At 52.5% G+C, this 27,819-nt stretch overlaps 1 protein-coding gene across 1 annotated transcript; it reads left to right on the forward strand.

The window, feature by feature from the left end:
- The first annotated feature begins 4,360 nt into the window (after positions 1 to 4,360).
- Positions 4,361 to 26,116, forward strand: CIBAR2 (CBY1 interacting BAR domain containing 2). Its single transcript, XM_006137369.5, has 9 exons — positions 4,361 to 4,597; positions 9,943 to 10,177; positions 11,133 to 11,201; positions 11,282 to 11,383; positions 14,219 to 14,224; positions 17,655 to 17,759; positions 19,811 to 19,924; positions 21,260 to 21,361; positions 25,068 to 26,116. Exons 1-9 carry the CDS (start codon positions 4,578 to 4,580, stop codon positions 25,203 to 25,205), a joined length of 891 nt encoding a protein of 296 aa, XP_006137431.3. The 5' UTR covers positions 4,361 to 4,577; the 3' UTR covers positions 25,206 to 26,116.
- Positions 26,117 to 27,819: the final 1,703 nt, after the last annotated feature.

The raw sequence follows: 27,819 nt of genomic DNA on the forward strand, positions 1-27,819 counted from the left end.
TCACAGCCCCATGGACACACCCTCTCCCTGCCCAGGTGTCTTCTGGCCCATTTCAAAGCCAACCGCAGCTGGCTGGGTGGAGAAATATGCCAGCTCGGCTGAGCACCACATCCCAGCTGGGCGGTAGATCCCGGCTGCTCCCCGAGATCCTTGGCACTGAATTCCCCACCCATCCGGCTGTGCTGTAGTTTTCCATCCTCTGGAGCCTTTTATCTTTCCGAGGGCCCGATAACTCCACTACTGCCCGAAGAATCAATGCCGGGCACTTGGAAGCCAAGAGCAGGACGGCAAAGTCCAGTGTCTGCTACACAGAAAGCTGTAGCAAAGGCAAAGCACCGTGGGCTTGTAACCTTAAGAGATGGCCTGATCCGCTGGTGTCGAGCCAGCCACATAGACTCATAGACTTTAAGGTCAGAAGGGACCATTATGATCATCTAGTCTGACCCCCTGCACAGTGCAGGCCACAGAATCTCACCCACCCCTCCTAGAATAATCCTCTCACCTATATCTCAGATATTGAAGCCTTCAAATACTTTGAAGACCCCAAGATGCAGAGAATCCTCCAGCTGTGATCTATACCCCATGCTACAGAGGAAGGCAAAAAACCTCCAGGGCCTCTGCCAATCTACCCCGGAGGGAAATTCCTTCCCGACCCCAAATATGGCGACCAGCTAAACCCTGAGCATGTGGGCAAGACTCACCAGCCAGACACCCAGAAAGTTCTCTATAGTAACTCCTATCATCCCTCCATTGACCTATTTCCCACTGATAATGAATGGTCAATTAGTTACCAAGATCATGTTATCTCATCAAACCATCCCCTTCATAAACCCATCTAGTTTAATCTTGAAGCCAGATATGTCTTTTGCCCCCACTACTTCCCTTGGAAGGCCGTTCCAGAACCTCACTCCTCTAATGGTTAGAAACCTTCGTCTAATCTCAAGTCTAAACTTCCTACTAGCCAGCTTATATCCATTTGTTCTTGTGTCCACATTGGTATTAAACTTAAATAATTCCTCTCCCTCCCTGGTATTTATCCCTCTAATATATTTTAAAAGTGCAATCGTCCCCCCTCAGCCTTCTTTTGGTGCTGCCTGCCCTGGCTGGCCCCCGAGGAAGGCTTTGCTGCACGCCACCCTCTGTGCATGCGGCGCGCTAGTCAGGAACAGCTGCAGTCAGCTGGCAAAGACCCCGAGCCAGGAGGGGGGGCCGTGCCAGGTGACAGGCCCTGCGTGTTCAGGTAGCTCCGAACCCTGCCAGGTGCCGGCGGAGCAGCCTATCTGCCTGTGCTAGGTACTCCTCTGGCTTGCAGGCGGTTCCAGAGAGATTGCGGCTACGGAGCCAAAGAATGGTGCGCTTGGAGTGCGCTTGCTGCAGCCGCCAATGGATTGTCTCCCCTAAAACTAACCCCCCGGCTCCTCCCCCAGATAAACATCCTTCCTGTGGGGGAGAAATAATCCCCAGAGGGACATGCTGCCTGGCCACTGGCCCTGCTGCTCCCCACCTGGTACCGCTTGGATGCCACCCCCATGCACAGAGACATGGCTGCCGGCCTTGGGTTCCACTCAGCTGCTGGCTCCACTACCAGACCCTGTATGCAGGGTCCCACCCAGCCAATGGGGCTGGGGTCCTGGCCCCAGCTTTAAGGGGCGGTGAGAGGCGCAGACAGAATTCAGGAGGGTGCAACTCAGCACACACTCCCCCTAAAAATTGTGCCCACGCTACCGGGACCCCTCACGTAGGGCACTGCACAGATACGTAGTGAGAACGAGCTCCTGCCCCACATCGGCTGGCTAATGGAGGAGGCAGCCAGGGAGAATGGTCATCTCCCCTTGACAGAGGGAGGGCCTAGAGGCGTCATGCCCAAGGTCACAAAGAGAGTCTGTGGCAGAGCTGGGGGTTGACTCCTGAGTCACAGTCCCGTGCTGCTAGCATGGCCCCCTCCCTTCCTCTCCTGCAGCTGGGATAGGACGTGGAGCAGAATCCTTCTTTCCACTCCCCCTCTGAAGCGGAGCCAAACCAGCACGGGGTCCTTTGACCCCGAGGGGCCGCAGGGCCTTGTCCCTGCCTTGCCAGCCTCATGCCCGAACCCCTTTGCCAAGACTGCTAGCTAGCTGTCGGGGGGTAGGCATGGGGGAGCACTCTCAGCCCGCGGAGGCCCTGCAGGGGTGGAGTGGACCCACTAATGCGGAGCTGCTGCCCATCGGCACAGGAGGGGAGAGCTGGGCCTGACCGCCCTGAGACATCACCGTGCCTGGAGATCACCCCAGCGCATGCCAGTTGAAGGAGCTGGTTACAATACCCCACAGAGCCAGCTCAAGAGATGCTGGTGGGGACCCCAGACCTCCCCCCACTCACATCCCTCCCATTGGGCCCCCTCCCCAGGGGCGGGCTGAGTTGGGGGGGGGGGGAGGTACGTGACCGTGCCCAGACCTGAGGAAGGGGTTTGTGCAGGGAGCGTGGATGGAAGGGAGGGTGTTTGTGATGTGCCCCCACCAGGGCCATGGGAGAAGGGGGAATCCCCACCTCTCAGGGGCTAGGATAAGTCCCCTCCCCCTCCAAGCCATGGAGCACAACTAGCCGGCACTGCCCCTCTAACCATCAGAGGAGTTCGGTAATAGACCGAGCCGGGCCAGGCCCCGTTCCCTAGCCTGGCCCTTTGCTGGCAATACCAATACTTGGCCCTTCTCTAGTGCCACCAATTAAAAGGCCTCCCTAAGCAAGCCTCACAGTAGCCCGCAAGAGAGGGAGCGCCTTATCCCCATTTTACAGAAAGGGAAACCGAGGCCACAGATAATTTAAGGAACGTGGCCCCAGTCACCAAGCAGGCTGGCGTGGACCCGAGTTTCACTCACTCCTAAGCACGCAAGGAGCCAGTGGGATGTGTTAGTCTGCAAGGAGCTAGCGGGATGTGTTAGTTTGGCCTCCGACCGAGTGCAAAGCAGAGAATTCACCCTGTGGTTTGGCCACCGGTGCGTCGGTCTTCCTTGAGCTCTGGCCACGCTGTCAGACTCATCCCCAAGCAGGGGAGATGCAGAGACGACAAGCAGCGACAGCTCATCCGGAGCCTTACAGGGGGTTCCACAGAGAGGAGGGGGCGGGGAGGAGACCGAACGAGTCCATTCTTTAATCCCTCTCTCTCCGCAGCAGATATTGAATTTAGATTAGACTTAATCCTCAGCCAGCCAGTGCGCAGGACCCCGGAGCATGTGAAGCAGGCAGTCTGGGCCCAGCTGTAACACAGACTCAAAAAGGTTTCAGCCTGACCTTTACACATTGAACAGAGTCACGGAAAGATAAGCGCTTTTATCCACTTTGCAGCCGCTTGCACGTCCCCTGCCGCAGCCAGGAGGCACGGGAGACGATCCTGCTAGGGGTGATGTGCCTATCCCGGGCCCAGAACAGGTCCCTGAGGAACCGCGATTTGTAACAGGAGAGAGACCTGCGAGCCAGCAGGCACTTTCAGATGGAAAAGAAGGTGGGAATTTCCCACAGGGAAAGGTGCTGAGCTATTGTGGCCCCTGACCTAGGCATGTGGCAGCGTCTCCGCCACTCGGTAGCTCTGTCAGGAGCAGTGGTCTTGCTAAGCGACGCGTTCAGCCAAGTGTTGTGGGTTCAGTGCAGGAATCATGGGGGGGACGATCTCCGGCTGGGGCTAGGCAGGAGCCGAGACAAGATCCCTTCTGGCCTTCACATCGCTGCGACACAGGGGAAGGCAGGGACTAGCCACCGCCCCAGGTGTCAAGAGAGGGGTGCGGGGGGATGGCATTTCACATTCAAAACACTGGATCCCTGGAACCCCCTTCCGCCCCGTTCAGGCCAACTGGCTCTTGGTGGAAAGGCACGGAGGGCATTGTGGGTAATGACACTAATGAGTATGAATAAAGAATTCAGTCCACCCCCTCATTTCCCCAGACTGGCTGAGGTTGGGAGGGCTGCAGTGGGGGCACCTCCAGAATGAGGTGGGGGGTCACAGAGGGAGATGGTTACAGGGCACCCCTGGGAGCAGCATGCACTGGGAGGAGGCTCACCCTGAGGCAGAAGGGAAAAGCCCCAGGGGCTTTGGGGACTCCTGCAGAGCAGGGCGGAGATGGGGGAAGGTGCTGCTGCTGGCACCAATGGGGGCCTCTGAGACATCTGAGTCCCCCTCCCTGCGCAGACTCAAAAAGCAGGCAGACCACGAGAGCCCCCTGCTGAGGGGCCTGCTGTCGCTCTTCCCGGGCCCCTTCTGCGGGTTGGCCCCAGGCCAGCGGAGGATGGATGGTGTCTGGGTGGTAGGGGAGGGGCAAGGCTGATGCTGGGGGTCGGTGGGGGGAGAGACGCCCGTTCCTAGGGTCAGATTGCAAGAGGAAGCAGCCGTGGGCTGGGCCCGGAGATGGAACAGGCTGAGTTACCCCTGGAAACCAGAGCCCGAACTCCACCCACATCCTGGGCTCTGTTGCTGGCGTTGCTAAGCCAACCAGGCCGGGCTTGCCACCTGAGCCAGGTCTGGAGCAGCTGTGCTTTCTGCCGGTCCCCCTGCAGCCAGCGCCACTGTTACTGCTCTGGGGTAGACAGGCCGGCCCATTGCTGCAGCCATGAACACCATCCTTTCCAGGTAAGGCGGGCCCCGCTGCCTGGGGGGGTCTCCCCTCCGTTGGCCTCCCTCCCATGGAGCCTGCTGGGGGAGAAGCTTGCACTGAGCTCTAGGTAGCTCCCCTGAGATACCCTGGAGCTTGCCAGTCAGTGAGGACGGCTTGTCTGGACGGCCAGAGCAGCAGGCTGGGCCTGGAGAAATTTGGGTTCTTGCCCCCACCTGATGCAAGTCCCTTAACGGGGCCTCGGCTTTCCCCTCCCTAAGGTAGATGCAATGCCTTAGCGTCACGGGGCAGACTCGCAGCTCGGTTCCTCCATGGTTCCGGAACGTATCCACCTCCCCCCGAAGGAAGGCAGATGCTCCAGGAGGGGCGGTAACAACAAGAGATGCTGCTTACGGGTGCCACAGAGCGGGTTGCTCCCCTCCAAGACTTTAGTGCGTGCCCCAGCAATGGGAAGGAGGAGCCGGACGGTTAAAAGCGGGAGGGGGGCTCATTCGTTTAATGACAGCCGGCGGCTCTCACAGGGCACCCTGCATTCCAGGCCCGGGGTGGGGCCGTGCTCATGCAGACGGCCTACACACAAGCTAGCTGCAGTTTAGCAAGCTGGGCTCCCCGTGCAGCAGGCTGTTCAAGCCCACCTGGAACCAAGGGTAATGACTCGGGCAGCCTACACTGGCCCCAGCTTCACTGCTGTAGCCCCCAAGTAGCTAGGTGAATGCTAGCTCCGGCCCATCCACGCAGTCACCCCCACCCCTGACTGCAATGCAGACAGACCCCTAGGCCCAGAAGAGGGTGGAGGTTGCATGGTTAGCCTGGGACTGGGGAGATTTCTGTTAGCTCAGACTTCTGGGGAACCCTGGGAAAGAAACGTGAGCACTTTACAAGGCTGGAAGGTCACAGAGCAGCCTGTAGCCATGAAATAGTCCAGAGACCTGTTGCTGGGAATAGTGCTTGTGTTTGGGGGTGACTGAGCTGATCCGTGCGTCAAGGGCCTCAGCATGCCTCTGCCCCACTTTGCACACTCCCCACAGCCCATGTGTGATGGCGCGTTGGGGTTTTCCCGTCTCCTGCACCCCCAGCCAGTAGAATAGAGGGAGTTTATTGCTTCTCCAGGATACAGCACAGCACAGATGTAATCTGGTTACAGGGCAGGCCTAGGATGCCTCAGTCCCCCTTTATATGGGGGAGCCTGGGCCCCTAAATCCCAGCCCATTGCCTAGGCTGCTTCCTCCATGATACCAGCCAGAAACCAAACTCACTCACTTCCAGCCCTGCCCCTAGCCAGGGCTCCACTCCCCTTCTTCCCATTGTTCCGCTCCCTGGGAGATAACTGGTCAGACAGGTTTGAAGCCCCCTTGCATAATGACTCATCCCCTGTCCTGCTGGGCCGTGCTGCAGCCAGCAGCCAGTGGAGGTCACTCACAACCCAAGCCTAGCAACCAGCAAGGTACCCCCCACTACGTCACACCATGATCTTCACTGTCACTCACACACACAAATGGTCAACGCGACATATGCTCCTTCAGTGAGCATCCTCTGGTTCTCCATGCGCAAGGGACTGCATGCTAACAAGGGAAGCCGGACCTTAAGCATTTGCATCAAGCTCCCACAGGGCACTGGAATTGCAGCTTTGGCCAAAGGCTTTTCCCAAAGGCTGCAGCTAGCAACTCTTTCAGCTGGTGTCATCTCCATGGCTCAAGAGAAATATCCTGGACATGCATCCCGTGTTTGAGAACCGTGCAAAGCAGCAGCAGCAACTTCTGGAAACTTTGCATCTGCTGGAGCTGTTGACTATGATAACAAATATACCCAGGACTGTATTGGAGCCAGATGTTTGACAGCAGAGCTAGAGCCAAGATCAGCCTGGATGCAGGGCCTCAAGCAAGAGAACAGAAAAACACGGAGTCCCTAGAGATTCCCAGGCGGCTGGAGGCAGGAGTCTGGCTGTAACTTACTTCCCCTTCAGCACTACCGCCAAGGTGAGAGGATCTGGGGACATGCCTCCTCCTCCCTTCTCCGCCATCCTGCCACCAGACCTGGCAGAGCTATGTGGCCCAGGGAAAGATCAGTCCAGGCTGCCTGATGCTCTTTCACCATGCTTCCAAAGCACACAGCTTTCAGAAGTAGTTTGGTGGAAGGCCAGACCCAGTTAGGGCTTCACGGTTAGCATCCAATTCCTTTTTCCTAGCAATCATGAATAAAGGAGCATGTTTCAAGCCTTGACTCCTGTCAGGTAGCAGCTCCCAGTCTAGCCACCAGTGCGTGGATAGCAACCCAAGTAGCCCTCAGCACAACTAAACACAAACGAATGCTCACGTGGTCACAACACGTTTTGGATGAGAAATGGAAGTGACGTTTTTCCACAGACTTTTCGTGTTGGTCAAAATAGTTCAGTTCTGGCTAAACACCAGAAATGGAAAACTTCTCAGGAACAATTTTCAGGTTTTGGTAAAAATGAAACATTTGACTAAACGCCATTAAAAAACCCCCAAACATTAACATTGGTTTGCAAAAGCTCAATAATTGTTGATTTTCAGTTTTATTGAAAAACCTGAATCTCTTTCATGGGAATCATGGAACACTAGAGCTGGAAGGGACCTCCTCACGGCAGGAGCAAGTACCATCCCTGACAGATGTCTGTCTGATCTGCTCTTAAATCAAACAAGCAAATGCTTCCAACGCTCCCACAAATTCACTGGCATTTTTAAACCTGCTCTAGCGGAGTAGATCGGACAGAGGCCTGACTCTTGCACCGTGGTTGGTGGAATGCAAACACTGGAGAACGTCTTGCGGCGTAGCCCACCTGTGACACATGGATGAGCAAGGGTTTACCGTGGAAGAAGAAGTTAGAAAGAGGAAGGCTAAGTCTCTCTTGCCAGTGCAGGGTGTTTTCCATAACACTTCGTCTCATATCCAATCCAGTCCTGTTTGAGCTTTACCACCATTCCTTGCTAGACCACTGCACCTTGCAAAAACATCTTGCTGCCAGGAAATATTTCCAGATAGTCAAACTACGTCTCCCCAACTGGATGCCATCATCTTTCGGTTTTTATAGGGACCCCCCCCCATCTCCTTGGGCTCTGAGAGCCTCCATGTATGCACACTAAATAATTCTGCTGCTTTTGTAGGCAGTTACATCTCTCCTTCTCAGCCAGCCCATGCACCTTTGAACTCTTTCCATCTTTCCTGTTAACGCAGGCCCTCTACTAACCTCTGCTTATTTTACTGGGCTGTGCCTTTGAATTCCCTCCACTTTATCTCTCTGTTTCTGTAAGCGGAAACCAGAACTGAGACCAGTAAAATCATGCTGCAAACATGACTGGTGATGCCACACAGAAGAGACAGAAAGGCTGAGGCGCAGCAACGCAGTGGGCGATTTTGTTCACGGCAGCAAACCCGGAAGGGGTGGGCATAGTCCCGCATTGCCTAAAGCAGGAAACGCTCTAGCGAGCCGCAATGTTTGCAAATGATTTATTTTCAACATGAGGCGGGGGGGGGAGGGAGGCAGTTAACTACAGATCTGAGCCTTGAGAAATGTAAGGCCCCTTAGTCTTTTGTGGCAACGAGTCAAGCTTGCATGATGGAGACCAGCAGGCTTTATTAGGTGATGCACAGCTGCAAAACTCTTGGCAGAGCCGCCGGGAGAACGAGACGCATAGGCAGACTGCAGCTGTATCTTTCCATTAATACTGCTCTTAAAAGAATTCAGGAAGGTCTTACATTGAGCGCAGGGGGATTTGGGTTTCTGGATGGGATGAAGGGATGTGGATTTGAAGTTTATGAAAGGAGCATTCAATAATCGGCTTAAGCCCGCCAGTACCATACAGGGCAGTGCAGCCGGGAGATATGTCAGCAACGCCGGAGTTGTGCTGAGCTGCGCGCAGCACCGCTCCCAATGGCTCCAGGGGAGACTTGTTTTCAGCTGGCCTGGAACAGTTGCTGTCAATTGACTGTAAGGGTCTAGGTTTGAGTCTCAACTGCAGATCACATCCATGCGGGATGAGTCCAGCCAATAGCCCAGCGAGGGCTCAGCTGCACCGAAGGGCAGTCACACAAAGGCAACATCAGAACCTAAGAGGTCAGGTTACACCAAATCTTCAGCCATCCAACTTCCCTTTCCTGGGTGCATTTCTGTATCTCAAATAAACGGTAGATGCAAATACCAGCAGACAAGCTACCTGCTAACAAGTCATCCCTGGGCTAATACATGCCCCCAGAATATATTTGCAGGTGCAAAAATCAGAAAAAAACCAGCACCCCCGAACTGTACCAGTAAACAGGAAGACCTGGGTAAAAGTGTATTCCCCCAGTAAGGAAAATGTGCCATAAAATCCCCCCCCACACACACACCCCCACACCTTGCAATTGTTGAGTCAGGGCTGGTTTTAAGGGCAGGCAAATGGGGTAGTTGCTTCTGATACCAATTTCCACAGGGGTCGCCGTGATGCTGTGCCGCTCAGACTTCTTTTCCTCCACGGATTAGCCACCAGAGAGGGCGGGTTGCTTGTCTGGGGCGTAGGTGGGTTTTTTTTCCCTTAGCCACTCACGGGGACACTGAAAACATTTCCCACCCCTGCCGGCAAAACCCCAAAATGGGCCCTGGGTTTAGTAGAGCCACCTTTCACTATGCTGATGGACAGGGGGCAGCTCTGTAATAATTTAGGACTCCTGTATATTTGTTTGACTGTGCTAAGGGAATGTTACCGAAGGAAAACCTGCAGTGCATTTAAGAAGTGGTTGACTGCACATCAGCAGGAAAGACACCAGGGCTGTGTCTACACTGGGCCACTTATTCCGGAAAATCAGCCGCTTTTCCGGAATAAGCTGCGAGCTGTCTACACTGGCCCTTGAATTTCTGGAAAAGCAACGATGCTCTACTGTACAAAATCAGCCGCTATTCCGGAAAAACTATTCTGCTCCCGCTCGGGCATAAGTCCTTATTCCGGAACACTGTTCCGGAAAAGGGCCAGTGTAGACAGCCCAGTAGTCTTTTCCGGAAAAGCGCGTCTACATTGGCCACAGACGCTTTTCCGGAAAAGCAGCCTGCCAATGTAGACGCTCCTTTTCCAGAAAAACTGAAAACGGAATAGTATTCCGTTTTAAGCAGTTCCGGAAATTCATGCCAGTGTAGACACAGCCCATGGCTTTTGTGTGTGTGTCTGTGTCTGTGTGTGTGAGAGAGAGACACAGAGACACGTACGTACAGGGCAGTCCAGTGCACAGTTCTCCAATCTGTGCATGCAAATGCCCCCTTCCACACACACCAAGGACGGATTCCGAGACACACGAGAGAAACCCTGCAGAACGCTAAGCTCAAAGCTGGGTGAGCTAACCTAAACATGGGGTTCTTCTCTCCCCTCCCCAGAGATAGCCAAGTGAGGATCATGGAGACCACGGTAGCCAATGCTGAGAAATATTTCGGCCTGTTCTGCACGCTGATGGCCGCCTACACCCGGAAGACGGCTAAGCTGCGGGACAAGTCGGATCTCCTGGTCAAGCAGATTCTCGACTATGCGAACACTGAGAACCCTGAGCTGCGGAGCACCATGAAGCGCTTTGCCGAGGAGCTGGCCAAAGTGCAGGACTACAGGCAGGCCGAGGTAAGGAGCTGCCTAGGCCACAAGACGCTAACTACGTCAGGATTGGGATCACAGGTAGGAAGGCACAGGCTGACCATAGACGTGGGAGGGCGGTCATGAGTTAGCACTACAGGTGTATGGGGCATCCCTGCTATAAGTCGCGCCGTTATACATCCGTTCCACATTAAGGTCGTTGACGCTTGTAGGGTGTGATGTGTCATAAGTCCTCCCATTCCCTGCTCTTAAGTCGCACACAAAAAAAAAAAAAAAACCACCTGGTTTGCGTAAATGGAAGTCAGCTGCAGTAAAAAAATTCCCCGCTTTAAGTTGCTTCGCTGTAAGTCCAAGTTTTTTGGACTTATAGCGTGCATGGCTTGTATAAAGATCCCGTGTGCTTCTTATAAGCATAACACAGGAAACAGTGAGTATTCAGTTCCCTGACGACATACTGTGCTAACAATTACTGACCTGTCCTAATAGGGCTGGGCTCATTGCTGCTTTCCCTGTTCTGGGGCTGAGGGTGTTGGTCTGTGCAGCCTTCTAGATCCTTGGGACAGGAGACCCAAGTTAAAAAGGAGGAAATTCAGGGGTGAAACTAGCCCTTATCCAAACTGACAAGCTCCTCATGATCCCTCAGTTTCAGCTTCTGAGGGGATGGTGGAACATTCTTTGGTTACTATTTGGGGAGGATTCACCCCTCTGTTTTCCCTTGCACCCTCTTCCACGTCTTGCTGTGCATTTTGTGTTAGGCAAGTGGCAGTAGGGGAGGGGCCTTTCACCTCTGAGGTATCTGGTTGGAACCCAGCTCAGGTCAGCTGCATCTGAATAGCGCTGCCACTTGTGGGCTGTCCTGGGGCTACACGGAACGTGTTCCCAGCTGCCAACCCGGTTCCTGTTTGGTGGGCCCTGCTGTTGCTGGTGGCGTCGACAGAGAGACCGAGGCCTGACGTCCTGCACATGTGACTTTCCCCGCTAGGTAGAGAGACTGGAAATGAAGGTGGTGGAGCCACTGAAACGCTACGGAGTCCAACTCAAGCAGATGCGGGTAAGCACCCTATGGCTTTAACCTTGCTGTGCCAGCCGATGGCGCAAGCCTACCAAAAACGCATTCTTCTCCTCTCCCAGACAGAGATCAAGAGGTTCAACAGTGTCCGAAACAATGAGATAAAGCAACTAGAGAAACTAGAGCGACTGCGGCAGAAGTCACCGTCAGACCGACACACCCTCGTATCCTTTATGCCGTCCTACAAAGCCAGGGAGGTGCAGCATTAGCTCTTCCTTAGGTAGCCCGGGAGTAGGAATGTTAGAGACCGTGTAGTTTAGTAATTGCAGAACCACAACAATTTTTAGTGGTTACACTATTACCAAAATACTCCTCAGGGGAGGGGCCGGCAGTCAGGGCACTCCTGGCCCCACTTTGGGGGAGCCCCCGTCACCCCCCCGCTGCTGAGCTCCCCATGGACAGAGGATGCACCTGCATCCCGCCTGCCCCCTCCCCCATGCTGCTGCCTCTGATACAGAGGCAGCAACGCAGGATTGGGGGGGGCTCTCTCCTTCCCCCTGCAATGCTGCCTCTTAAATGCCAGCTCCCCATGGGCACTGGCTCCTGCCTCCTCCCTCCCCCCTTTGCTGCCTCTGATACAGAGGCAGCAAGGGGGGAGAGGCTGCATGTAGTCATTTGGATTAACCTAGAAGCCTAGGCTTATCAGTTAATCATTTAAACAGCTATACACTAACATCCCTACCTGGGAGCTGTCTGATTAGTAACACAGAGGTGGGAAGCCAGAGCTCGGCTTACATTTCATCGTAGTTTCTTCCAAAACATTCCACAGAGCCCTGGAGTCCAACAGAATCTGCGGGAAACAGACCAGCATCAGGAAACCACCCACCCTAGTAAGGGAAAACCCAGATTGTTGTAAGCTCACCATAGGCACCCATGGGAACCCATCAGAGCTCACATAAACGAGACACACGTAATGGGATTGAGGGTTAGGTAATGAACCACCAACTTTCCCCTCCCCTGTCCCCCTGCCCAAAACCACTTCCTTATAAGTCTGCAAGGAGAGATTTGACACCAATTTGGTCACAAGCATCTCAGATGCATTCCCAAAGCCACATTTTTCACATAAATCTTGGCAGGCTCCTCTGCTAACTTTCCTAAGTGTTTCCCGACATCAGCACTCACTGAATGATGTGTGAATGGAAAACGGGGTAATGCTCCGTACTGAAATACCCCTCCTCTGCCCTTCGCCAAGGGACATGCACTTTCTCAGACTGTTTGCAGTGTTCGTTGTACCGGTGGTAGTCCCAGGATAGGAGAAAGACAAGGTGGGAGAGACAATACGTACACCAACTTCTGTCTGCGGAGGAACAAGATTTCGAGCCACACAGAGCTCAGCTGTGGAGAAGATAACCAGAACGCCTTGCAAGCCGGCTCTGAAGAGCGGCTCTGTGTAAGCTGGAAGACTTGTCCTTGCCAAAGACAGAAGTTGGTGGAATAAAAGACACTGCCTCGCCCGCCTCGTGTTACTTCAGACTTTCTGGGTGGGACAGCTTTTCAAAGAGACTCTTGAAAGATTTCCCTAGGTCTGGCAAGAATATTTCAAACAAGCAACCCCTTTCCGCAGCTTTTCCAAAGACGGCAATTCTCAGCTGAAAGTCCCAAAGATCCTCAAGGGGGAAAGAAGTAATTGGCCGTCTTTACGTAGGCTCGGCTGCTTAGCAAGGGGACTCAGTTTCTCTGGAAACAAAGCCTGGCGTCAGGTGACTAGCATGGGCTCTCGTCAGAAAGGCTGTCTCGGTCTCATGTGGAGTCACCACAGTACCATGTGACTGGGGACCACAGCCTCCCAGCTCAGTTTGCTAACTGGGCAGCCCAAAGCCTCATACATCCCTACAGTTCTGCTTCCAACAGCTCAGGTGCAAAAACCACTCAGGTTTGGGAGCATCATTTGCATGCACCCAGAGATGCCTGATACGATTTGCATTTCAATGGCATTTTTCATGGGATTGGGGGGGGCGGGAGGAATCAAATTTCTGTGCCAAACCTGGCAAATTTTCAGCTGTTTTCCATGAATCTTTGTGGGTTTTCCACCTGCTACAGAGGTAGAACCATAGAATCCTAGGACTGGAAGGGACATCAAGAGGTCATCGAGTACAGCCCCCTGCCCTCATGGCAGGACCAAATACTGTCTAGACCATCCCTGATAGACATTTATCTAACCTACTCTTAAATATCTCCACAGATGGAGATTCCACAACCTCCCTGGGCAATTTATTCCAGTGTTTAACCACCCTGACAGTTAGGAACTTTTTCCTAATGTCCAACCTAAACCTCCCTTGCTGCAGTTTAAGCCCATTGCTTCTTGTTCTGTCCTCAGAGGCCAAGATGAACAAGTTCTCACTCTTCCTTATGACACCCTTTTAGATACCTGAAAACTGCTATCATGTCCCCCCTCAATCTTCTCTTTTCTAAACCCAATTTTTTCAGCCTTCCTTCATAGGTCATGTTCTCTAGACCTTTAATCATTCTTGTTGCTCTTCTCTGGACCCTCTCCAATTTCTCCACATCCTTCTTGAAATGGAGGTTTGTGAGTTTCCCAAAAAGCTCATTGAAATTTTGAAAAAAAATAAAAACAAAAAAACCCCATGATTTTTACTGGCTTTTCCACCAGCTCTGTAACTGGATTAAGTGCAAGAGCGGACAGGTAACCTCTCTCCGCGGACACCAATCCCTATCTGGTAATATGATGTGTTCCGTCTGGGCTCATATGCTGGCTGGCACAATTTAAAAGGCATTCCAACAAAGTCACAGGCAAAGCTGGGCTTATGTTTCATAAGGGTGGATTGTTGTCATGTTCGCCCCAGGGTGAAAATCCTCCTTCAGAAATGCAATCAGGGCAGTGAGTCCGTGTAATACCACAAGATTCCTTCCTGCCCACAAGAATCTTGAGAGTCACTGCTCGGTTCTGGACTCCGCTGGTCACACAGGCGTCTGGCACAAGGATCGGTGTCTAGAAACTCTCCCTTTCTATCAGATTGTTCCTTGATTATTGCCTTCAGTCCCAGGTAAGCACCAATCCTCCCAGGTATATTTATCCTTTGCCCAAGGTACAATTTCGAGCAGTGGACAGTGAAAGATCATCAGGATAAAGCACAGGTAAGTGCTCAAGAAGCAAATTCAGCCCAGGACAGGACTTCAGGGAATGGTCTAAAACCTCTCCTGGCGGTATTTATAACGCAGTGGGGCACTGGTGAAGACACAATTCTTTCCAAGAGCTCCCGGCACTGGAATCAGGTTTCTCTCTCCCTTCCTGGGCTGTACTATTGCATACTGGAGCAAGGACTCTCTTTTACTGTTCAAAAGTTCTCTATGAAAACTGGGTTTTTGGATGGAAAATTGGGTTTTCACTTACACCACATGTTTGGGGAAAGCGTCTGCTTTCTGCAGAAAACGTAGTCTTTTTGTCAAAACGATCAAAAATGTGTTGGCTGGAATTTTTCCGTTTTTTTTTTCTTTTTAATGAAATGTTGAAACTTTTCATGGAAAAAAAAACCTATCGGTATTCTAACCACTTCTCTTCCCGTGCACGTGCAGCACCTAGCACAACGGCACCTGATCTCAGCTGAAGCTTCTAAGTAAGGATTCATTTGTCACGGACGCTGTTTAGACCAGTGCCAGTGTCACTCCCGACTGACCCCAGTGGGAGATAAGAACCGGGGCCCATTGGGAATGCATAGCCCACACTCTAACTGTGAGCGTCTCCTGTGTTTACTCTGTACTGTGCGCAGCATGAGCGTTTGGTATTCAAGGGAGAAAAAAGAATGACTGAGCATCTACTCAGTCTGGAAGTAATTAGCTCACAAAGCAAAGCAACGAAATACACCCACCCATGGAGGAAAGGGAGGGCCCCCGGTCCCTGCCTGCCAGCTTCCCTTCTGCTTTTTCCCCACCTACAATACCCCGGCCAAGGCAGGCTTTATTTCACCTCCCAGCTGCTTTTCTGATCAACACGCTGATGTTCTATGCTCCGCTGGTCCAGATCCTACACCACATGTTTAGTACCTGAAATAGCCCTGGCATAAGTCTCATCCATTTTCCTGTAATGGCATTCAGTGCTGATGGATTTTTGCCTTTCCTCCTCTCTCTCTCTAGCAGCAGGAGAGCTATTGAACCTTTTGTACTGGAAGGGAAAATAGTGTTAGGGCTCCTGAGGGCGCCTGCTATCATGGGGATGCAACTGACCCCCCCTAAAAATACTCGCAAGAATCATCCTTCTGATTGAATATTCTCTACTCTCCAGCCATATTAATTCCTCGCCTGGAGCAGTGGTTCTTTGTTTGTTTCTTTACCGGCCCCTCACGCCATGAAGGCGCCGTGGCTGCGGAGCTGGTAAATAAACCGGAGCGGCCCATCGGCAGCTTTCTCCGAGCGGGTCCATGGCCCACTTTGAGAAACACTGGCCTAGAGGAAGCAACACTGGGAAGCTTATAACAACACTTACTTCTCACTTAAGGCTTTCCCACTGGAGAGCAAGGCACTTCAGCACGGAAAGTCAGTCTCATTATGCCTGTTTTACAGACACTAGGGAAACTGAGGCACAAAGACGGAGGGGTGTGGCAAGTGACTTGACCATGATCACATAGTAAGTCAGTGATGGAGCCAGGAAGAGAACCCAGGATTCCTGACTCTCACTTTCTAGCTTTAGCAACTAGCTCAGCATTCAGAAGATGTAACCTTTCCTATAAACAGAAAACGAGAGACCTGATTCCCAATGCCCTGCCCCCGCCACAGAACGGTCAGTTCAGGACCCAGTGGCATCTCATAAGCAGCTTTAAGAAACACTCTAGCTACAGGCACCCTACTGCTGTAATAGTCAGTATGCTCGACATTGGACTTCTGTCACTTAATTCACTGTGACTGAGGATACATGCGTGAAGCCAAGCTCCTTACAAACCGAATTCAGGGCTTACTCGGCAGGTGGTGCAAGAACAATCTGGACTCCACATAAGCCCATGGCACCTCTCTAGCCATGTGCATGTGCAAATGGGTCCCCTCGGGGGCCAGGGTGTGGTCCGTGCACACACAGAACAGGTCCCTGCTTGTTAAAATGCAAGGCCCTACGACTATCTGACTGCACCTTCTGTTTGCTCTCCTTCGGAAAATGGGAATGATTGCAATGTCACATACAGAAGATTAGGGGGAAAAATCATAGGTAGATGGGGAACTAGGAGGAGCAGATGAACTCTTAGAAAATGAAGATCCTCTGGTCATACTAAAGCCCTGGCTGATAAAAATTGCAGGAAGGGGGCACATACCGAGCATATATGCCATCTAGCGGAACTGTTTCTCAAGGGAAAAGGCTAGGAACATCCCTGTTGTCACGCTGCCAATTTTAGTGGAGTTCCTTAGGGATGAAGTTAGCCTCTCTTGTGAAACTTACAGTCCTCATAAGGCACCATGCGCCATGGGTCTGTTCCACCATGAAGCATGCACGCCCCATTGCACTCTGCTGGGTACGGTCGGGCCATCCCAGCCTGCACATAAATCGCTGTCAAGTGGTGTGTGTGTCAAAATAGAGAGATCATGTCACCCCCAGAGTGGCTGTGGCCCCAGGAGATAGACTCTGGGGACATGTCTACACTGGGGAGTTATTTCCAAATACTAACGCCTGCTTGCGAAGAGGAATAAGCTTATTTCGAACTAGTTATTTCGGGGGTTATATTTTGAAATAACCTGGCAGTGTAGACATAGCCTGGGTGAGTGTCAAAAGAAACCACTTACTCGATCATGGCATTGGCTTTGCGAGGGGAACCAAAACAGCTTCCTGGTCTGCACCCCGTGATCAACCAAACCAGGCCAATGTGAGACCAGGAGTTTGGATTCGGTGGTGAATGCAGGACCAGGCCTTTGAGCACACTATTGGACCGAGGCAGCAAGGCCAACGCTTCCTTCTGCACGTGGTAAGCCCTAGCGTTGCTCCACAAGCATCATTAATCCCCAGGCTGCTTTATAACGAGGGTTGACCAGGGCACGGCCATTCCTCCAGCCACCTCCGCACTGAGACAGGCAGGCTGATGGACTGGACTGGTGGGGGGTACTTGCATGGTCTGGATCTCATTGCTGGTTCCAGTGCTGCAGTGCCTCTGGCCTGTCTACCCACCTTAGGGCTCTATTTATCCTCACCGCCTCCTGGAAGGCAGGGCAGAGCCATTATCCCCACTGTGCAGATGGGGAAGTGAGACAGAGAGAAGAGAGGTGACATGCCCAAGGTCTCAGGCAGTTAGTGGCAGGACAGGGTAGTGCACCCTGGTTTCCAGGATCTAGGTGAGTACCCTAACCGTGGACCATCCTTCCTCTCTGAAGGCCGTGTCTTGTAATTCAATACTTTGCTTCCACTGAGCTGCCTTTGCTCCCCGATGCCCAGGCTGGTATCCCCTCCTGCAGCTGAAGGGCCAGTGTAGACACCACATGATGCTGTCTTGGTATTTTTCTCAGGCTGAGTCAAACGTGCACAAAGCCTCAGTTGATGCCAGCCGCACCACTCAGCAGCTGGAGGAAACCATCGATGAGTTCCAGAAACAGAAGCTGACAGACATCCAGGTAAAGTGCCCTGTGAAGGGTTCAGAATGGAGCTACGAGAATGATTCAAGAGCTGGGAGACCTACCCTTCAGAGATAGGGTTAATCTACGTAACTTAACGAAGAGAAGGGAAAAAGCACACTTAGGCTATGTCTACACTTGCGGCTTCTTGCGCAAGTACGGCCATTCTTGCACAAGGATCTGCAGAGCGTCCACATTGCCCGCCTGCTCTTGCGCAAGTAAATTTACAGCACAGCGTGGTAAGAGGGGGCTCCTTGCGCAAGAGCGACGCTCTTTTTTGACAGGTGTAAGCCCTCTTGCGCAGGAGCTCTTGTGCAAGAGGGCAGTGTAGACGCTCAGCAGGGATTTCTTGTGCAAGAAAGCCCTATGGCTAAAATGGCCATCAGAGCTTTCTTGCGCAAGAAAGCATCCTCACTGCCATGGGTGCGCTTGTGCAAAAGCACAGCTTGCACATGGCAGTGTGGACGTTTTCTTGAGCAAGAGTTCTTGCACAAGAAGCTGAGAGTGTAGACATAGCCTTAGAATCATAGAATCATAGGACTGGAAGGGACCTCGAGAGGTCATCGAGTCCAGCCCCCCGCCCTCAAGGCAGGACCAAGCTCCACCTACACCATCCCTGACAGATGTCTATCTAACCTGTTCTTAAATATCTCCAGAGAGGGAGATTCCACCACCTCCCTTGGCAATTCATACCTTAGGGTATGTCTACACTGCACGCTGATTTCGGAATAAGCTATTCTGGAAGAAACACTCCAAAATAGCTTATTTCGAAATAGCGCGTCTATACTATAGGGAAGCCTGAAAATTAGTCCAAGGCAGGCTCCCCTAATGTGGACACACTCCCTCGATTTAGAGCCCCAGGAAGCACTAGGAGTAATTACTCTGAATGGCCCTGGGGAGGAGCGATTTTGAAATAGCAGCCATGGAACGTCCACACTGCAGGTATTTCGAAACAGCTGTTTTGGAAGAGGCGTTATGCCTCGTGGAATGAGGTGTACACAGAGGTCGGAACAAGCCATCCGTTATTTCGAAGTAATGGAATTGCTCGCAGGGTTATTTCTAAATAGCGTCAGCTATTCCAAAATAACGGTGCTGTGGAGACGCACCCGTAGAGCAAAGAGCCTCTTCTATCACTCAGATGAAGGCACAGCAAGATTTCATGACCAGGGAAGCTGACGAGCCCCTGGGCAAAGTGACAGGAGCTGGCTCTGTGCTCCCAGAAGGGGCGGGTCCTCAGGCAGAAGGGGCGGAGCCTGGGGCAGCCCTCCACACCACCCAGAGCACAGTGCCCCCAGGAGCCCTCAGAGCCACATAGCACGCTCCAGAGCCCCACATCACCGCTCTATGTAGCACTCTACCAGCTATTTAAAGGGCCCAGGGTCCCTTAGAATTGCTGGGCCCCCAGGCAGCTGCTCCCTTTGCTCCCCCTCCCGCCCCCATCAGCAGGCCTCCTCATGACTATAAGTTGAAGTTAGGCAAAATCAGCCTAGAAAGAAATTGCACCTTAAAAGAAACCTCTCGGAGGTTCATTTTGACCACTGGAGCACATTACCTAGGGATGTGGTAAATTCTCCCTCCCTGGAAGCCTTTAAATCAAGGCCAGACTTTTCTTTCCGAAAGATCTGCTCTAGCTCAGACAAAAGTGCTGGCTTTGGTGCAGGGATCTCGGGGGGAAAGTTCCCTGCCAGACAAGAAAATCATCACAATGGCCCCTTGTCTTAAACACCCCCTGGTCGCAGCTGGCTTAGGGCTCCATCTGATCTGGGGAATGAGGCTTTTCGGAGCAGGGGTCCCTGTGCAGCAAGCATACTTTGGAGCTGGCTGCCTGCTCCTTTCCCCACCCGTTTCCTATAGTCTCTCACTACTACAATACCGTCAAGGCAGAGCGAATGGAACAGCCTCCAAAGCCCCGGGATGTCACTTCTTAACCGGCCCGCAGTGCCGAGGAAGAGGGCAGGCGACTGGGTGCTTTCACTACAGGACTGGTTGCTCAAGGAAAGGGCTGGCCCATGTTACACCCCAACCCCTCTCCCCGCCTTCTTTTCTTGCAGAAGATTTTCTTGGACTTCGTCACCGTCGAGATGGTTTTCCATGCTAAGGCTCTCGAGGTCTATTCCAGCGCCTTCCAGATCCTGACCGATTATGACTTGGAAAGAGATATGGAGGTACGCAGGTTTGAAGTGCACGGTTCTACTCAAACACGCCTCCTGCAATTCCAGCAGCACAGCCTAAAACCTGCTGTCAACGGGGATTAATCCCCGACACCTCTTAGAAGTGGGTATCAACATCCCCGTGGTGCAGAGAGGGCAATGGAAGCACACGGCGGCCACATGCCTCGTGACCTTGAACGATAAGGCAACAGAAGGGAAGCAGCTTTGGCCCCGGATCACCCCTCCCTGGATCAGTCTCAGTACGGCACGTCACTCACGTGGGTGCGTTAGTCACACTGCAAAGGAGATTAGATTTTAATGAGCAATTTGTATTCCTAAAGAGGTGCCTGCAGGTTTCCATTTCCCTGGCACAGGAGTGGGAAATAGTTTTTTTTTTTTTTACTGGGGACCACTTCAGAAACTTTTGAAGTGGCCCTAGGCCACACCAGAAGGGGTGGGACCTCAAGTGGAAGTGGCAGGGCCAGGATACTTCTCTTTTTTCCCACCCACTGACCATGATTGGTCTGGGCGTAGGGGAGCGCCCCCTAGGCGCCCATGCCCTGGGCGGTGGGAGAAGATTTCACACGCTCCCCCTTGTGCCCTCAGGACAATCAGGGCTTGGGGCAGAGGAGCACATGAAGTCTCCTTCTGCCCTGCCAGGAGCACGTGGTGCTTCTAAGCGCCGCATGCTCCTTGCAGGGCAGGGGCAGGGCGGAGGAAACTTCCTACACTTCCTCCTGCCCCTAGGCCCTGATTGGTCTGGGGGCAGGGGAGCACGCGAAGTCTCCTCTCCCCCTGCCAAGAGCATGCAGCTCTGTGTGCATATCATTCAAGCACAGTCCTAGCTTAACCCAGGGATGCTCAGTGACAGACTGTGACCAGCCCCTAAGCAGGTGTGCAGGGCAGGTGCCAAGCACAGATGCAGCTATGGTGCATCCCCAGGCTCAAGGACTGCTACTGGCTAGCAAATCCCGGGCACAAAGAATGAACCAACCAGGATCATGGTCCAAGTCCAGCCAGCAAGAGAGGGTAGAGAACACAACTTCTCCAGGGCTAGCAGCAAAACCCCTCCCCCAGGCAAGCCAGTGCCTTTGGTTTGATTAAATTAAGCTGAGTTCTCCAACCCATTTGCTCCCAGTTGGACCCCGTGGGCTCTTTATGCCTACAGTCGCTAGGGCAGTCACAGAAAACAAGCTTGCACAGCCTCCTTGGCTTGCTGCTTTCGGTGGCTTGCACACTACAAAGCTGCGTTTGCTCACTGCACGGTATACTCAGAAGGCATCGGCCCGCACGCCAGGCCTTTGGCTCCGGCTGGCGTTGACCCTAACCATCGGTGTGTTGCCTTGCTAGGATTTCAGAGCAAAGCTCCACAGTGCTTCTGGAAATTATGATGCCAGGCCAGTGAGCTCCACAAACCCTTCCTCCAGCCTGCCTTGGTCCAGCAGCAGCCAGGTGAGAGAGACCCAGCCCCATGTTGGGAGTCATTGCGGATTGGTTCTTTTCTCTGGCTGTCTCCTTCCCTCCCCTCCAGTCTTTCCCCATCCTTCCCTCTTTCCCCCTACTCCTTCCCTTCCCGTTTAGCTGAGCCCCTCCTAGGTCAGAGTGTCTAGCACCAGAAGGAACCTTCACAGGCCCATCATCAGAGAGGGAAAAGGGGGCAGTTGCCCTAGGGCCAGGAGTCCTGGGCCCCTTTGAATTGCTGCTGGAGCGCCGGAGCGGAGGGCTAGGTGGAGCACCCTGGTCTGGGTGGTGCTACCGGCTGATTGCCCTCAACCGTACCCCTTCAGGCAGAGGCTCCGCCCCTTCTAGGGGCGCCGAGCCACCCACCTTTGCCCCAGAGCCCTGCTGAACCTTCACGATCATCTAGTCTGACATCCTGCACCTCGCCGGCCACAGAACCTCACCCCCCCCCCCCACTATTGAGGTAGGCCCCTAACCTCTGGCTGAGTTACTGAAGTCTTCAAACCTTGGCTTAAAGATTTCCAGCTACAGAGAATTCACCATTCTTTAGTTCCAACCTGCAAGCAACCCCGGCCTCATGCTGCAGAGGAAGACCTAAGACCCAGGATGTCTGCCAATCTGAACTAGAGGGAAATTCCTTCCCTGTTATGGTAATCTGTTAGACCCATACATCCACCAGCCCCAATGCTCTGTAGTAACTCAGAGCCCTCCCCCATCTCGTGTCTCATCCCCAGCTGTTTGAGATATTTGATAATAGCAGTCACAGAAGGGCCATGTGCCCTTGTAGGCAATTGCATCATAAACTTATCAAGCTCAGGCTTGTTTTTTGGCCCTGCCACCTCTTTGGAAGGTTGTTCCAGGACCTCACTCCTCTGATGCTTAGAAACCTTTGTCTGATTTCAAGCCTAAATTTATTAATGGCCTGTCTATGTCCATTTGCTTGTGCCAACATTGGCCCTTCATATATACAACTTCTTTCCTGCCCTGGTGTTTATCCCTCTGGTGTAGTTGTAGACAGCAATCGGATCTCCCCTCGGCTTCTCTTTTATTTGGCTAAACAAGACCAGGTCTACACTAAAAAGGAAGGTTGAATCAAGATATGCAACTCCAGTTATGTTAATTACGTAGCTGGAGCCAACTTTCCTTGTTTTGCATTTCCCCGCTGTCCCCACAGCAGGAGGCCTATGGGAGCAAATGCTCCCATCGGCTTCCCTTACTCCTCACAGAAGCAGGAGTACCTGCCTCCAATGGGGGTGCCCTCTGAGTTTGATTTAGCAAGTCTTAAGTAGGCCCGCTAAATCGAACTCTGGAAGATTGATTGTGGCAGCATCGATCTTCCGTTTAGTGAAGACATGGCCTTAGTCTCCTCTGGTAAAGCATATTTTCCATTCATCTGATCATCCTAGTAGCCCTTCTCTGATACGCCTTCCCTTCCTCCCACCAAAAATGTTTGTAGTGTGAACATGACTTTTGTCATCCCATTGCTCACTGTACTTGGGAGTTCTACCTCTTCCCCCAGCCTGCATCTATCTCATCTCTCAAGATCATCAGCTGTTCTGGCAGGGAACTTCTGTGTTTAACATTTAGCACACCAGGGGCCCATTCTTGGTTGGTCCTTCAGTACTTCTCCAGTAAACATGGTTAATAATAGCCATGTGCCCGGTTATGTAGTATTTGGCTCACGGAGCCCAGCCTAACAGTATTTAGGGAATGGCATAAATTAGGCTCCTTTAGGAACAGATTTTGAAAGTTACAAATAAGGAGGAAGGCATTAAATAGCTCTTCCCCTGTAACGAAAATATAAAACATCTGCTATTAAAAAGCACCAAGACAAGCATCTTCGCATATGACAGTCAAAGAAGTTTCTCTCAGTGAAAAAGGGACAGGAAATTTAAAACATGTACATGAGGGATGTAAAATCCGGTTTAATTGGTTATTATGTTTAACTGGTTAACCGATTAAAAGGGAGGGGCAGAGTGGAGCAACCCCCCTGCTGTAGGCAAGAGCTGCTACAGCCAGCCGGAGCCATCCCTGCCTACGGAGCACTCGGGCTCTGGACACTGGAGCAGTCCCTATCTATGGGGCTCCTGGGCCAGCCACAGAGAGGGGCCGCTACGGACAGTAAAGCAGCCCCTGTCGTAGCGGGCTCCTTGTGGGGCTGGAAAAGTCTCCTGAGTGTGGCAGGCAGGCCCTAGCCCCCACCGATTAACGTTAATCAGAACTGGTAAACGTCACCCACCAATGGTGAGGTTTACCAATTAACCTTTCACCTCCTTAATATACATCCCGAGAAAATGCTATTTTGTAACAAATCCATGAACACGAAGAACTTCACAGAGATCACTAAGCTCTAGAGAAATGTGGGACTTCTATGGGCCAATACATGGAATCACAGTATCTCTCAAATGGAAGACATTTATTAAGACACCAACAGGCTGCTACACAGCTCAAGTTCCAGCCTCAGTTTCTTTTGTTTACCAGGTACTTCGTGCTGGCCAGAAATCGGTACAGCACCATCTTAAGATAGAGGCTGGATTATCTGAGTAACTGTAGCACTGAAGGCCCAGCCATCAAAGTTCAGATTCAGATCTAAGTTTCCTCAGAATCTGAAGGGTGTTTTAGACCTGGGGTTTTGGTTGGGGTCTCCTCTGATCAGTAGCTGGAAAGCCAGATTTCAGGTTCCCTGGTGCAATTCTGGAGTAATCTCACTAAAGGAAACCTATAGCACAGGGGTCTCAAGCTCATGGGCCACCCACAGCCCAAGCAGTTCCACAATCTGGCCCACATGAAGCTGCCGGCACATGAGTCCCTGTGGACTGGAGGGGGGGGGGTGTCCGTACCCTTCCCCCAAGCCCAGCCCCTGCTCTGCCTCTCCTTGCCCCCATCCCCTGCACTCCTTCCCTCAAGTCCCCTCCCTTGAGGGACACCACCCGGGAGATGGCACCAGAGCAGGCTACTGCCTTGCTTTGCTTCTCCAGCCGTAGTGAGTGCGGAGGGGTCTTGACCCCTGCTGCTGGCCCCAGCCGCCAGGGCCCTGTAGGCTAACCTGAGTATGGGGGGGGGGGGGGAGCGGCCCATCCATAGGACATTTGGGATGGCCACCACAGGGGCCCCCAAAATGCAGGGCCTAGGGCAGCCACCCCAAACTGTCCTTTAGATGGGATGACTCTGCGCCCACATCCTCTGGGCCACAGCTATGCTGGCAGCAGCATGGAGCTAGCTGCTGGAAGTCGCCCCAGGCCTGCTGGCAGTGGAGACCCTGGAAGGAGAGTTCAATTGCCTGGGGCATCAGGCAGGGCCAGGAAACGCATGAGGGTTGTGGGGAGAAATGTGGATAAAGTGCGCCACTCCTCCCCCACGGGCCTGCTGGAAGGAGGTGGTTGCTGGCCCACTAGGTGAGGACTGGCACTAGGCCCTAAAGTAAATTGAATTTGAGACCCCTGCTGTAGGCTAGCAGCACAAAGAAGATCTATTATACCTATTTCATAGAACAGGGAGGGACCACGAGAGGTCAGAGTCCAGTCCCCTAGCTCATGGCAGGACCAAGTACCATCCCTGACAGATTTGCTCCAGACCCCTAAATGGTCCCCTGAAGGATTGAACTCACACTCCTGGGTTTAGCAGGCCCATGCTCAAGCCACAGAGCTATCCCTCCCCCGGTAGGCTCCAAAATGGCTTTCTGTGCCTTCGTTTCTAGAGCATTCACAGCACTCCGCAGAGGCAGGAAGAGAGTGAATACGACGCCGAAGAGCACAGGCTGCAGGATTTCAGTGATCCCGAAGAGGCACCGACTCGACGGCCACGGCACAGCAGGACTAACCAACCACGTTCATAAGAACTGGGCGTATTTATTCTTACCTCCACTCTGGCTTCCCTTACTGAACCTTAGATTTCCCAGGAAGGCAAGGAGCTCGCAAGGAGGTTTTTAAGTAATTTAGAGCCTACCTAAATGCATTGTCCCCAAGCCCAGAGGTGGCTCTAGCTCGGAGACTGATTCTTAGTACTAGAGGGGAACCAAAAGGTTTATTTGCAAGTTGAACACCCTCTGGGACAGCAAGAGGGGTGGGATGTCAGATCTCATGACTCTGTTATTTCTGACAAGTGACAGGCCCCACGTTACATGTCACTGGGCATCTACACCATGCCCTGAGTAAGTGACCTGGTGGCTGAAGTCTGAGAAAGCAAACTAGAACCCAACTTCCAGTTTGGGAGGGTGCATCTCCCCTGATTGGGGGGGAAGGGAATCTCCAAAGAAACAAATCTCTCGTTTGTCTACTCAAACTAACCCCTGTAAGGCAGGGATGGATCTCTTCCCCAACGAGATGCGTAAGGATCATAGCCCACTTCCAACGACGTATTCTTTAGAGAGGCCTGTCTATAGGTCTCTCCAGGAGCATGCTGGACACCAACGTTACATTGTAGGAGACTGACTAGGTCAGAAGTGTAATTACATTTCCCCACTTTTAATTTTATCTAGTGATTGATTAACAGTGTAAATATGTTTAGTTCAGTGGCTGTTACCCAGGGGTGAAAGGAAGCGGGGGTGCCGTGGTGCACAGCTTCGGCAAGAGCTGAGCTGCGGCAAAAGCCAGCAGGGAGCTATTTAAAGAGCCGGCAGGGATGCTGGTTGCAATAGGACAGTACCTGTAAGGAATTTGAAGTTATTTTCACTAGGGATGTTACCATGCAGTTGTCAGTCCTGTGCTCTTTGCTGCAACTGGCTATTTCCATGTGACATAATAAACAGTAGGTTTTTTTTGTGCCCTCATTTATTTTACTATGGGTGAAAGATACCCAACTGCTGGCCCTGTAGAACGAAGGCCTCTGGGTAGCTCCAAAGCAGGGAGAGCCTGGGCACCATCGATACAAGTATCTCTTCATGTGAATACCTGCCTTCTTCAACCCTTCTAGCCCTGGGTCCTCTCAATGGCCTAGTCAGTCCTTGGCATCTGCTGACCACTAGCCAGCAGGTTAATTACTGCCAGTTGCTGGCATGTTTCTTCTGACTGGGACCTTTGTCCACTACGAACTGGACTAAGACCATCCCCACCATGACCACAGGTGCTGAACTTAACATTTCATTAAATGCTTCTTCTTTGCTGTTTGCCTCAACCAAACTTAGGGGCTGTGTCTACACGGGGCCACTTATTCCAGAAAATCAGCCGCTTTTCCGGAATAAGCTGCGAGCTGTCTACACTGGCCCTTGAATTTCCGGAAAAGCAACAATGCTCTACCGTACAAAATCAGCCGCTATTCCAGAAAAACTATTCTGCTCCCGCTCGGGCATAAGTCCTTATTCCGGAACACTGTTCCGGAAAAGGTCCAGTGTAAACAGCCCAGTAGTCTTTTCTGGAAAAGCGCGTCTACATTGGCCACAGACGCTTTTCCGGGAAAAGGGCTTTTCCGGAAAAGCAGCCTGCCAATGTAGACGCTCCTTTTCCGGAAAACTGAAAACGGAATAGTATTCCGTTTTAAGCATTTCCGGAAATTCATGCCATTGTAGACACAGCCAGGTTGTTCCCACTATTCAGGTGCTGTCCAGCTGCTAGCCTGGGTTTCTACTGGTGATGCACATCTGCACATGTAACAAAATTTACTCTGCACATGGATGGAAAAAAAATTAGAGGGCACATTAGTTGTATCCCTAACAAACACCACTTCTTAAGGAGGCTAGTAGTCGGCGCAGGAGAAAGCGGAGAAAGGCATCGCAAGGACCAACAGCTGGAAGCCAAATTAATTCTCAGTAGAAATAAGGTATCATATATATATAGTAGCCCAGTGTCTGTGCATCTGTAAGGCTGACGCTCATGCGGACATACATGGCTATGCCTCCTGGCCCTGTATGTTAGCACGTGGGGAGCGCAGACCCCAAAGAGCCGCTTGCCGCTGCTTCCTCCCCCGCCAGGGCCCGGGAGGGGAAGGGGCGTAGGGCGGTGACATGCGGCGTGACAACGGCTCCAGGCCCTGCCCCTGGCCGTGAACGTCACCACCCCGCCCCTCCTTCGCCTCCCGCCATGGCTCTCGGCTGACTTCTGCGCTGCTCAGCCAGGCCGCCGCATGGGAACACGCTGCGCAAGCGACCGTTTGGGCTCCGCACCCCCCATGCAACACGGGGAATGCGGAGCCTAAACAGTCATTTGGGCTCCACAGTCGTCTGACTGAGTGGCAGGAGGAGGAGGAGGAGGAGGAGAAGTGAAAGAGAGATAGAGAGAGAGAGGCAGGAGGCAGAGGAGAGCTGGGGGGGGGGGGGGAGGCAGTAGGAGGAGAGAGAGACGGAGAGAGAGACCGGAGGCTCAGGAGAGAAGACCAACATGGAGGAGACCTGAAAATCCTGTCTTATGACAGGCTAATTGGCTAGTGTTTTTAATAATGAGGCTGATTAGCCAACGGGACCAACTCTGAAAGGAAAGGATGCTTTTGGGGGCCCTGCACTGACCGCCCCAACCATC

This window comes from Pelodiscus sinensis, chromosome 12 (assembly GCF_052426305.1).
Source record: "Pelodiscus sinensis isolate ZL-2025 chromosome 12, ASM5242630v1, whole genome shotgun sequence".
NCBI lineage: Eukaryota > Metazoa > Chordata > Testudines > Trionychidae > Pelodiscus > Pelodiscus sinensis.